At 46.1% G+C, this 12,563-nt stretch overlaps 1 protein-coding gene across 1 annotated transcript in view; it reads right to left on the bottom strand.

Moving 5' to 3' along the window:
* DHDH (dihydrodiol dehydrogenase (dimeric)) overlaps positions 1-6,584 on the bottom strand; it is a 10,960-nt gene extending 4,376 nt beyond the window's left edge. The window contains exons 1-5 of the mRNA XM_006898686.1: positions 6,495-6,584; positions 5,821-5,932; positions 4,024-4,187; positions 3,007-3,259; positions 428-552 (exon numbers count right to left, since the gene is read on the bottom strand). Coding sequence (XP_006898748.1) covers positions 428-552; positions 3,007-3,259; positions 4,024-4,187; positions 5,821-5,932; positions 6,495-6,584 — 744 coding nt within the window. The remainder of the gene's footprint in view (positions 1-427; positions 553-3,006; positions 3,260-4,023; positions 4,188-5,820; positions 5,933-6,494) is intronic.
* Between the last annotated feature and the right edge of the window lie 5,979 nt (positions 6,585-12,563).

Consider the following 12,563-nt stretch of genomic DNA (forward strand, 5'->3'; position numbering starts at 1 on the left):
TTTTATTATTTTGTGTGTGTGTATCGTCAAATCAGATCTGACTGGTACAGGAGGAGATTGTTCCTCCTTCTCCAGCAGAGCATCTGGTGGATTTGAACCGCTGACTTCTGGGATTATAGTACAACTTCTTGCCACTAGGCCACCAGAGCTCCCCCAAGTCTAGCTATTCTTATGGGGCAGTTGCACTCTGTCCTGCAGGGTCACTGTGAGTTGGAATTGACTCAGTGGCTGTAAATTGATATTGTCCACTCTCCAGAGAGAGCTCAGGGGTCCAAACACCATATCGGTCGGCCTGGTTACTCAGGAAGATGGATTCCTTAGTAACTGCGAAAAGCACTGGTCAGCCCACATCCAGCCTCCCATAGCCGAGGTGTCCCTCTCCCACTGCCTCGATGCCCAGCCTGGAGTCCCCCCACGCCAGCCTCACCTGGGCCATCCCCTTGGTGCCGGTCACATAGGCCGTGTTGGTCAGCGGGGCGGTGATGCTGCAGGTGAAGCTAGCATGGACCCCTCCTGGGTACTGCAGCAGCACGGTCACTGTGTCATCCACACCTGGCGGGGGCGGGGGGGGAAGGGGAGACAGAGATCAGGGGCCAGGCCTGGCCTCTGGGGTCCTAGGAGGCCTGAGGAGCCGTGGGCAAGACAGAAGGCCTGCAAAGCACCCACAGAAAGGATTGAAGGTTTTGTTATACGTGGGTTTACCCCAGGGTCCCCAGACAAATAACCTGCCACCTGCAAGTCCAGACAGGTGAGGCAGTCCTTGACCATCCGGCCCCAGGCCGCTGCTGGCTGACTGTACTCGTATGCAGGAGCCGAGCAGAAGAACCAGCCGGGCTGAGCACAGCCCAAAGTGCCAACCCACAGAGGCACAAGTCAAGAAATGATTGTTCCTCCTGTACCCATCAGATTCTATTTGACGGTATACACACATACACACACACACACAAATAATTTTTTAAAAAGCAAAGAAAAAAAAAGAAATAATTGTAACATTAAGGCACTGACATTTGGGGCCAGTCTATTATATAGCAAATATTAAGGCAACATAAAAAAATAGAAAATTTTAAAAAATGTAAAATTTATGAGATCAGCTGTTTACATTTTCCTCTATATTCATTTTCATTAACCCTTAACGAAATCTCAACTGTTGACATTTTTTAAAAATGTGTGCGTGTGTGTGTGTGTATTTACCGTCAAATCGGATCTGACTGGTACAGGGAGAGATTGCCCCTCCTTCTCCAGCAGAGCATCTGGTGGATTCGAACCGCACACCTCTGGGATTGCAGTGCAGCGTCTTGCACTAGGCCACCAGAGCGCCCAGTTGTTGACATTTTCACTAACGTTTAGAGGTGTTGAGTGTCTTGGCCAAGTTCACACAGGGAATCGCAGTGCACAGCTTGCCAAGCACACCAGTTCTCATCCACTCTGATTTCAGGTGGGAAGTTCTTGGTGCTGTCCAACTCACTCCTCTTAGCAAGAAGACTTGACTCCAGCTCTGCGTGATCACTCTCGAGTACTATTACGAGAGAATTAATTTCAAATCATAGAGACCCGGCCGAACAGAGCTGACCTGTCCTTCAGAGTTTCCCATGCTGTACTCATATGGGATCAGGCCACCACAGAACAACAGCTGGTGGGTCCGAATCCCTAACTTTGTGATTAACAATAAAACATTTAAAAACTCTGCCACCAACGCCCCAAAACAGAGATCTACATTTCCCAGGCCAACCAGGGCTTCTGTTGTCACCATGGTTGTTTCCATGCTGGGTGGCAACCAGAATGGTCAGAAGTTTGAGTCCACCAGTCACCACAAAGGACCAAAATGCACATTCTCCTCATGAAAAGATTTTTAGCATCAAAATAACTATGAGATATCATCTCACCCCAGTAAGAATAGCAAAATTTAACAGAGCAGCAAACATCAAATGCTGGCGAGGTTGTGGAGAAACTGGAACCCTTATTCACTGTTGATGGGAGTGTAAAATGGTGCAACAACTATGCAAGGTTGTATGGCACTTTCTCAAAAAGTTGCAAATAGGAATACAATTTGACACCGTATCCACTACTGGGAGTTGACCCTAAAGAAACCATAGCTGTCATCCAAACAGATATAGGCACACCCATGTTTATTGCAGCTTTGTTCGCAATAGCAAAGAGCTGGAAACAACCCAAGTGCCCATCAACAAACGAATGGATAGAGAAGCTCTGGTATATTCACACAATAGAATACTATGCAGCATTGAAAAATAAGGAACTCATGAAATATTATGCAAAATGGATGACTCTGGAGGACATTATGCTGAGTGAAATATCTCAGTCACAAAAGGACAAATATTGCATAGGGCCACTGTTGTAAAATGGGACTGACATCAGGGTTGAGGGAAGACAGAGAAGTGAGGGGAGGAATGATGTATACTGCATTGAAACAGATGAGGGAGAGAACTGTTTAAAAGGGATATATGATTGGGTATTCTTGTCATTACGGAAGTCCAGAGTGAAGGCTGCACAGTGGAGTGGACTTGGGTGGAGGGATTGCATAACAATGAGTTTTTCTTTTCAAGGAGAAGAGTGAATTAGGGAAAAGGGGGTGGGTGGGGGAAAAAGTGCAACCAAGAATGACTGGAAATGCCAAGTCTCAGTAAACTTTAATTAAAATTAATAAAAAGAATTTTTTTTAAAAAAAAAAGCTGTATAGCCAGGAAACCCTTCAGTGGGGCTCTACGAGTCAAAACAGTTCAACAGCCGAGTCTGCGGGAAGGCTTTCTCTCTCTGGCCTTTGAATTTTAAAAAACTTATTGCCAATGAGTTGATTTCTGCTTATAGGAACCACACCTGACACAGTAGTGTTTTTGAGGCAATAATCTTTACAGAAGCAGAGAGATAGCTGCTGGCCTTTCTTCCAAGGCGCTGTTGGCTGAGTCCAAACCACTGACTTTTCAGTCCGCAGCTGCATATCTAACCACTGAGCCACCTGGCCCCCAACACTCCCTCTTTGTTAATCCGTACCGGTTTCATGGCGCCTTCCCATGGCTGAAATCTTCTCAGGCTTCTGCCCACCAAACACCATGGAGATGAACTGCACACAGTAGATCCCGATGTCTAGCAGGCCCCCGCCAGCCTGTGCCCAGTCCAAAGCCCGGGGCACGTGGGTGAGGTCCACCCCAAACTCTGCCCGGGCCATCCGAAGGTCTCCCAGTGTTCCCTGTGCCAAGACAGCCCTGAGACTCTCTGAGACAGGGAAAAAGCGGGTCCAGATGGCCTGTGAACCAGAGAGAGCAGAAGGAGGTTACAGGGAAATGGGGCTAGGTAGTCTCCTAGGTTGGTGGTTCAAGTCCACCAGCTGCTCTTGAACAATGATGAGGCAATCTATCTCCATAAAGATTACTGCGTTGGTAACCCTTTAGGGAAGTTCTGTGTTAAGGGTTTGAAATCAACGACTTGATATTATTGTTAGGCGTTACTGAGAAATCTTATGTACAACAGATCAAAACCTTGCCTGTTTCTGCCTCAGCTCTTGTAGCTTCGTTATAAGAAGTTGAGCTGCCAACCCAAAGGCACAAGGTTCAAATCCACCAGTTTGCCCACAGGAGAAAGACGGGCAATCTCCTCCCTTGTAATTTATTGCCTTTGCAAATTCAATGGAGGGTCAGCTATGAGTTGCTTCTGACTCAATGGTATGTAAAAATAATAACAATTCCTCTAAATCCACGAAAACTGGGTCCCTTGTCATCTGCACCATTTTCACCAAAGCATCATTTTCTGAAGACTGACAACGGATCCGTCTGGTAGCCATGACTGCCAGAGTTCAAATGCAACAGCTCTCACCCTGAGAGATGCTAACAGTATATTCCATATCATAGTTCATCTCTGCCCTGGGCAAATCCATGGACTCTGGGTCACACGTGTGTCCATCTTAACTATTGGCAAGCCCTGTGTTTTTTTTCCCCCCAAGGAGCCACCGAAAGCCATGTTTACTACTGGCAGGCAGCCGTGTTGGATGTTGGAGGGGCTCTGTGTCCTCACCTCCATGAGGAAGAGGCCTCGGGATCGGGCCTCGGCAACCATTTCTCGGACTTCTGCAGCGTTCACACCCATGGGCTTCTCACACAGGACCGCCTTGCCACCCGCAAGGCACATCATCACCGTAGCTTTGTGTTGGGGGTGCTGGGCACCAATGTAGGCCACCTCTAGGATGTGGAGAGAAGTCAAGACTCCATAAGCCCCGCCCACGATGTGCCTTAGCCCCGCCCACAAGGTGGAGGTCACGCCCTCCACATATCAGGGAGCCAGGGGCCGGTCTCACCAAAGAGAAAGGCCATGTGATTGGACCCTAAACTTCTAGAAAGGGGGGGGGGTGAAGAGCAATGACGTCACTCTGGTGCTTTAGTGGTAAGGAATTGTAATACCAATCCAAAGACAAATGGTTCGAATCTACCAGCTGCCTCGCAGGAGAAAAATGGGCAATTTCCTCCCCTATGATTTATTGCCTCTTATAAACCCTCTGGAGGGTCAACTTCTTGTAATCAAATTTGAGTCAGATCTGACTCGATGACAGACAACAATAATGAAGTAATCTTTAAAAATGCAGAAATAAAACGGAATTATGTTAAAAAAAGGCAGATTAAAAAGAAATGCAGATTCACTGTCTTTGAGTCGATTCCGATTCAGAGTTACCGCTCATCGAGTTTTGGAGGCTAACTGAAAAGTTTGTGGTTCAAGCCTAATCTACGTTTGAACAAACGAGCCACTGACTATTTTGTGGGGCACGGTTCTATTCTGACATACACCGGGTCTCCATGAGTTAGGCAGCAATTGGGTTCTGATCTACTCAGTTGCTGTCACCATTAAGTTTTTTAAAATCATCCCTTACACACTGTAGTTACTGCTAGTTACTATTCAGGGAGCTCTGGTAGCCTAATAGAAAACTGGCGCTACTACCCCAAAGGCTGATGGTTTGAACCCACCAATTGCTCCGTGGAAGACAGATGGGGACTCTCCTCCTATGCGATATACAGCCTCTAAAGACCCACTGGAGGGTCAGTTGTGAGCCCCTTTCTGACTGGACAGTATAAACAAAAGTTATGATCCAATTAATTTTGATTCATCAAGCCTATAGTTTTCAAGCCTGTGTCCCCTATAAGAGGGGACTGTTGTTACAGCTTTCTCTGGTTGAGCAGAAGGTAGATTCAAACTATTGGCCTTTTAGTTAGTAAGCAGAACACCCTTCAGAAGTACTTGGTTATGTTTGAACCATCATCCTTTCATGTAATAGTTCAACACGCGGCTGTTGGCGCCACCTAGCGACCTTGAAACAACCTTAAATAAACATGACCTTGCAGGTTTTGCAGATGAAATACTGTAAATTGCAGGTAAAGTGGACTTCAGTAAATGAGGAGCTACGGTGGCATAAAGCCTTAGGTATTGGTCTGCTAACTAAAAGGTTTGTACTTCGAATCCACGAGCTGCCTTCTCCTGTAACAATATACCAGCCTTGGAAACTGACCGAGGGTTGACAAGTTGGAATGAACTAGATGCCAACAGATGGGTTTTTTGTTTTGGGGGTTTTTTTTGTTTTTGTTTTTGTTTTTTTTGGGGGGGGAGTTAATCTGAGCCAGGGTCGCGCTCACAACGTAAGCCTTGCTTCTTAATGCTCACCACTTTCAAACCCAGAAGCTTGCCTATGTTTGAATCCTTGCAGGGCGCCCTGTGTTTCTTCAGAAATGCAATGGCAGAAGCCTGGCCCTAAGTGAACTGTAACACTAAACTTATTCTTATCGCTCCGCTTCCCAGGAAACCGGGCTGCGTAGGAGAACCACTCACCCACGTTCGGGTCCTTGGCCAGCTCCTCGTAGGAGCCATATGCCTTGGGGATGTCATATTTGCGAGCAAACTCCTTCGCCCGGCTTAGGTCCCGGGCTGCCACCGCCACCACCTGGAGGGGAGCCATGCTCAAGATAAAGGATCGGGTTCAAGGAGAAGGCAGGCGCAGGGCGGGGAGGGGAACAGGTGGATGGTGGAGTGGTGATGGAGGAGGCCTGGTGACAGGGACAGGCTACAACTTCCAAGACAGAGAGGACTGGAACAATGAGGAGGCTGTGCATGGGTCAAACCTCTTAAATTAGGAGCCCTGGTGGCGCAGTGAGTTAAGTGTAGGGCTGATAACCCAAAAGTTTGCTGTCAGATCCACCTGCTGCGCTCTGGGGTGGGAAGTAATGGTGGTCGGCTTCTCTAAAGATTTTTTTGTTTACAAAAAAAGAAGGGTTTACAGACAGCCTTAGGAACCTATAGGAAAGTTCTACTCTGTTCTACAGGATCGCTGTCTCAATGGGTTTGAAAGTCTAAATTGCTTCTTTCACAGCTTAGATCAAGACTACCCCACCCCCAAACCTCAATAACTCGCGTTTACAGGGCAGCGTGCAGAGCAGGGAGATCCCTACTCTACTCTTTCGGCTTCCTTCGTCCCCTCATCCCCAGGACTGCAGAGGACAGTGGACCTGATGTTCGGAGCGAGGCAGCGACTGCAGGACGGCCGTGAAGTCGCTGGAGATGAGGCCGACGGACACGATTCCCCAACGGAGCGCCATACCTGCCAACCAGAGTCTCAAAGGGCCCGGAACCAAGAAGCTTAAATTGAAGACATGATGCCCCGCCCGCATGGGAGACTCCACCCCCTTGAGCTCATGCTGCTCCTCATTGGCCGTTAACTCTCCGTTAACCAATGCTTATTGAGGCCACGCCCAGAACATTAGTTCTAGCGTTGCCATTGGAAGAGCGCAACATTGGTCCTGCCTTGGGGCCTGGAGAGCTCAAAAAGGGTTTAATTTCTTAGCGCTGCAGCGTCCTGGAAGCGCCGCATTTGAAGGGACTTTCTCTGTTGGCTCAGACGTCAAAAGCATTGACTTGCTTGCAGTTTGAACCGACTAGTTGTTCCAAGTGAGAATGGTGCCCCTAAAACCATAAGGGACACTTATTAGGAAGATTCACTAAGTTAGGAAGTCTATGATGCAATTTAAACTTAGTCCCTTCCTGTCGGAGTCAACTCTTCGCTGACTGTCCAGCAGGTTTCCGACGACAGAAGATTGCGTGTCTTCTCCTGTGGAAATGCTTGCTGGCGGGTTCGAACTGATAACTTTGAGGTTAGCAATGGAACTATCTGTGAAACACACATTGTAAATTATTCTAGAAATCAATTGGAAAAAAGAGAATGGGAGGGAGGAAGGAAGGAATCAATTGACAGAGAACTGACCTAACTTTACCTTGGCAGGGGATTAGATAATCGTCACTGTTTGATAAACACCCAAGTAAGATTAGGGAAACTCTAAAGGCCTAGTGATAAGAAGCTGCAATCCACCAGCCTCTAAAAACCTCTCTGGAAGGTTTACTATGAATCGGTTCCAACTCAAACATACATAACAAATACTCCACCCATCAATAAAGGAATGGATAGAGAAGCTGTGGCATATTCACACAATGGAATACTATGCTGCATTGAAAAACAAGCAACTCATGCAATATTATGCAAGATGGATGATACTGGAGGACATTATGCTGAGTGAAATATCTCAGCACAAAAGGACAAATACTGCATAGGGCCACTGTTGTAAAATGGGACAGACATGGGGGTTGGAGTGAGACTGAAAAAGATAGGATAAATAATGTATACTGCATTGAAACAGATGAGGGAGAGAATTGTTTAAAAGCGATATGTGATTAGGTATTATTGTCATGATAGGAGTCCAGAACGAAGGCTACATAGTGGAGTGGTCTAGGGGGGAGGGATTGTATAACAATGAAAGCATTTCTCTTTTACTTTTCAAAGAGAAGAGTGAACTGGTGGGGAGGTTGGACAGGGGGAAAAGGGCAACAATAAATGAATGGAAATCTAAAGTCTCTGTAAACTTTCATTAAAATTAATTAATTAAAAAAATTTTAAAAACCATAGCAAAACCCAAAAAACTCCAAAAGGTGTGCTGCGTTGGGAAAATCTGCTGTCAAGGACCTCTCCAAAGTGTTAAACAGCAAGGATGTCAGTTTAAAGACTAAGGTGCACCTGATCGAAGTCACGGTATTTTCAGTTTCTTTGTATGCATCTGGAAGTTGGACAATCAATAAGGAAGACTAAGAAAGAGTCCACGCCTTTGAATTATGATATTGGCCAAGAGCATTAAATATACTGTAGAAAAGAGCGAAAGCAAATATGTCTTGAAAGAAATGCAACCAGAATGGTCCTTACATGCAAAGTTGGTGAAACTTCATCTCACATGCATGGACGTGTCAAGAGGGGCCTGTCTATGGAAAAAGACATCATGTTGGGAAGAGGAGGGGTTCAGTAAAAGAGAAGACCCTCAACAAGATGGATTGATAGAGTGACTGGTTTTTTTGTTTTGCTTTTAATCTTATTTTTGTGTGTGTGTACCGTCAAATAGGATCTGACTGGTACAGGAGGAGATTGCCCCTCCTTTTCCAGAAGAGCATCTGGTGGATTCGAACCAAGCACCTCTAGGACTGCAGTGCACCTTCTTGCCGCTAGGCCACCAGAGCTTGCCAGAGCGGCTGTTAAAATGGACTTGAAAGTGTTGGAGATGGTGAGGACGGCACAGGATACGGCAGGGTTCAGATCTATTGCTCATAGGATCGCTATGAGTGGTGGTCGACTGATGGCACCTAACAACAATCACACTCCGAAGAGACTTGTAAGAACCACGTGCTCACAGACTGCTGATCTCAGGCATTCCCAGTATTTACAGACATCCCATTCACAGGAAGCCGTAGGTGCACCACCCCACCATGCAGTTTCAAAACTCAAAACTTAGACTCACTGTCCTTAACCAGAACCAACTTGTAGCTGACACAGCGGGTCTTCCTAGGCTGTAAATAGCTGTGGGTTTCCTTAGGCTGTAATTTGCCCCTTTTTTCTCCCTCAGAGCCACTAGTGGATTTGAACTGCCACAGGGACTAAGCCTTTGGGTTAGAAGCACAGCTCTCTGCAGACTAAGCCACCAGAGCTCCCTTGTAGCTGCACATATTAAACATATTAAACCTCCAAGGCGCATACAGTAAGACATGGCCGCCCTTTGATTTGAGCCTTTGAATATTTCTGTGGTCCAAGGTGCAGCCAAACAACAGACATATCTAGATGGTGATAAGCAACTTGAAGGAGATTCTTAGCACTTAGAATACTCAATCACAATTAAAATACAAGCATACATTGATTTATAGCTTCAGAGACTCAGTGGAGGGTATTCATGGGTTGAAATTGACTCGACAACAGTGAGGGAATTTTTTGGGGGGAGAGAGGGCTGAAGTCAAACATTTGACCAGTAGATGTTAGATTTGAACCTCACCTCGCTGGTGGAGATTGTAAGGATGGCCCTATTCATGGGGTCTCTGTGAAGTTGTAGTTAACTCAAATGCATCTCCCATCAGCAGAAGAGGAGATGGAGGCACAGAGAGGTTCAGAACCTCTGTCAAGGTTGCTCAGTTTGAGGCTGGAAGGGCCAGAGCTGAGATTGTGCCAAGGTGGTCCCAGAGTCCATATACGGAGAGAATGCAGTGGACTCATTTAATTCATGATAAAGTAAGGAAAATTGCTGACCTGAAAAACCACTCTTCCGCTTAGCAGGTCCAGCACCTTTGGTACCTGAGAGGCAGCCCTGCGAATGAAGGGGGGTGGTCCCCCAGGCAAGAGTCAAAGGCCAGAGAGCAGGGAACAGTGAGTGACTGAGCCCAACAGACCTGCAGAGCTGCTCAAAGGACTGTGACATATGGTGACACATTTATCCAGGTACACCGCAGAGATAGCGTGTTGGACTCTGCACTTAGTGTCGCATTAAAGCAAGTCACACAAACGTTTTGTTTCCCCAGGGCGCCTAGAAACTCTCTCAACTGTTAACACACAAAGTGGACAAAAGCAGGATGCAAAGGAACTGTAATCCATTGTTTATTATTATAGCAGTTTTATTTGCAATAGTGAAGATTTGGAAACAACCCGAGTGCTGATGAGCACTGAACGAATGGCTGGAGCAACAGTGGTACATTCACGCAGGAAACTGGTACGCTCACGCAACGGGGCACTAGAGACAGTGAAGGACGAATGAGACACTGCACAGCACGGATGAGGGCAGATGCTGCTGAGTCATGTGTCACAAAAGGACAATTATGAGGGAGCTCTGGTGGCCTAGTGGCAAGAAGCCACGCTGCAATCCTGAAGGCGTGTGGTTCGAATCCCCCAGATGCTCCACTGGAGGAGGAGGATCAATCTCTCCTTGGGCCAGTTGGATCCAATTCGTCGGTGCACAATAAGAAAAGAAAAAACAAAAAGCAAACAAAAAAAGGGCAATTATGGTAGTAGACCATCAACGTGGATGGAAGGAAGGAAAAGGAAAGAAAAGAAAAAGAAAAGGGGAGGAAGGAAGGGAGAGAGAGGGAAAAAGAGAGCGAGAAAGGGGAAGGAAGGAAAGGAAGGAAGGAAGGAAAAGCAAGAAAGAAAGAAGAGGAAGAGGAGGAGGAGAAGGATGAAAGGAAGGAAGGAAAGAGGAAAAGAAAGAAAGAAAGAGAAAGAGGAAGGAAGGAAGAAAGAAAAGAAAGCAAAGAAAGAAAGAAGAGGAAGAGGAGGGGGAGAAGGAAGGAAGGAAAGAGGAAAAGAAAGAAAGGAAGAAAGGAAGGAAGAAAGGAAGGAAGGAAAAGGAAGAATACAATTTACATACAGGACAATCTTGGAGGGTTAAAAGAGATAAAAGGGAGGGAGAGGTGAGCAATAGACATAAAGAAAATAACGTTTTTTGCAGAATATATAAAAACAGAAGATAGACCGATGTAGAATGTTGTTCCTGTTATGTGCTATCAAATCACAACTAATTCGTAACTGACTTTTCCAGTGTGTTTTCAGAGGCAGTTAATCACACGATAGGAGATTGCCCATCTTTCGCCCATGGAGCAGCTGGTGGATCTTAATTCTCTGCCTTTGGGTTGGCTGTGTAACTCCTTACCATTAAGCCACGAGAGCTTAGGGGAGGTACACCTCTCTAGAATTTCCGTCTCTCTTGTTTAGCTATAAAATGAGGGAGAGTGATGTGGGAAGGAAAAGAAAAAGTCAGAAGTATGCTGACACAGAATGTTGTGGGACACAAAATACAACCCTGAGAAGCAGTAGAGAAATCTAGAAATACCAGGTCGCATGGATGCATGTAGAGGACAGAGTGCTGAGTGAAATAAACCTGACACAAAAGGACAAATACTGTAGAACACTGCTATTATAAAAATGGAGGGGGGGAAATATGGAAGGAAGCTTTACACACTGTCACCAAGCATTCTTGGCTGGTTCCCGGTGATGTGAAGGGAGACAAGGGGACTGAGGAATAAATGAATGACATAACAAGGAATTTCTTACAAAAATACAAGTTCCTCTCATTCAGGATGTGGAAGATGTAGGCAGGAAGAATCAGAGAGTATCGCCCCATCTCCTTTTTTTTTAAATTTTTTCCCCCCATCTCCTTTTTAATCTTTTTCTCCCTCTGCTTGTCTTTTTCTCTTCTGTCTCTCCCGAGACCTGTTGGGAGTCATGATCTGGGCTGAGAAATGATTGAGGCTCAAAAGCAAACCTCACCCACTCGCTGTTCCCTTTTGGGAGGCAGTTAATGTCTCCTTTAATTTCCTACTGTTGCTGTAACAGATATACCACAAGGGAGTGGCTTTAATAGACATTTATTTTTTTTCTCAGTTTAGGAGACTGTTGTTGTTATGTGCTATCGAGTCACCTGTGACTCATAGCGACCCTATGTACAACAGCTCTGACGCGTGCTTTATCTTGAGACAGTTTTACTGACTCCAACACACCTCCTCCCATTGCCCCAGTTACTGTATCAATCCATCTCATCTGGGGGCTTCCTCTCCTGTACTGTCCCTCCACCCTTCAGAGCATAATGTCCTTCTCCAAGGACCAGTTCCTCCTGGCCACATGCCCAAAGTATGTGAGATGGAGCTTCAAAGTTCTAGCCTCCAAGATGAAACTTGGTTTCACCCTCTCCAAGACAGACTTATTTGTTTTCTTGGAGGTCCATGGTAGTATGTATGTTCAAGATTCTTCTCCAGCACCACAACTCGAAGGCATCGATTCTTCTTCTGTCATTCTTAGTCATTGTCTAGCTCTCTGATGCATAGCACGTAATTGTGAAGACCATGGCCTATATCAGGCATGCTTCAGTCTCTAAGCTGACATCCTTGCTTCTCAGTACTCTGGCGAGGTCCCCGACAACAGATTTTGCCAGTGCAAATTGTTAGAAGTTCAAATTCAGAACGCCAAGTCTGGGGCAAGTCTTCCTCTTTGATTTGGTTTTTGGGAAAAAGAGCCTCTTCTTTTTAGCTTCTGCTTAGTGATCCCTCAAATGTCTCCATCCATCTTAGCATCTCCTTTGATGTTTTGAAAGACTGGTTGTTGTTGTTAAGTGCCGTCGAGTCCTTTGCGACTCATAGCGATCCTATGTACAACAGCCCTGAACTCTGCTCTATCCTGTGCCAATCTCACTGCCTCTGACACACCCATCCCGATTACCCCAGTCACTGAA

The sequence above is a fragment of the Elephantulus edwardii genome, unplaced genomic scaffold (assembly GCF_000299155.1).
Source record: "Elephantulus edwardii isolate Elephantulus edwardi_28Jun2011 unplaced genomic scaffold, EleEdw1.0 scaffold00236, whole genome shotgun sequence".
Taxonomy (NCBI): domain Eukaryota; kingdom Metazoa; phylum Chordata; class Mammalia; order Macroscelidea; family Macroscelididae; genus Elephantulus; species Elephantulus edwardii.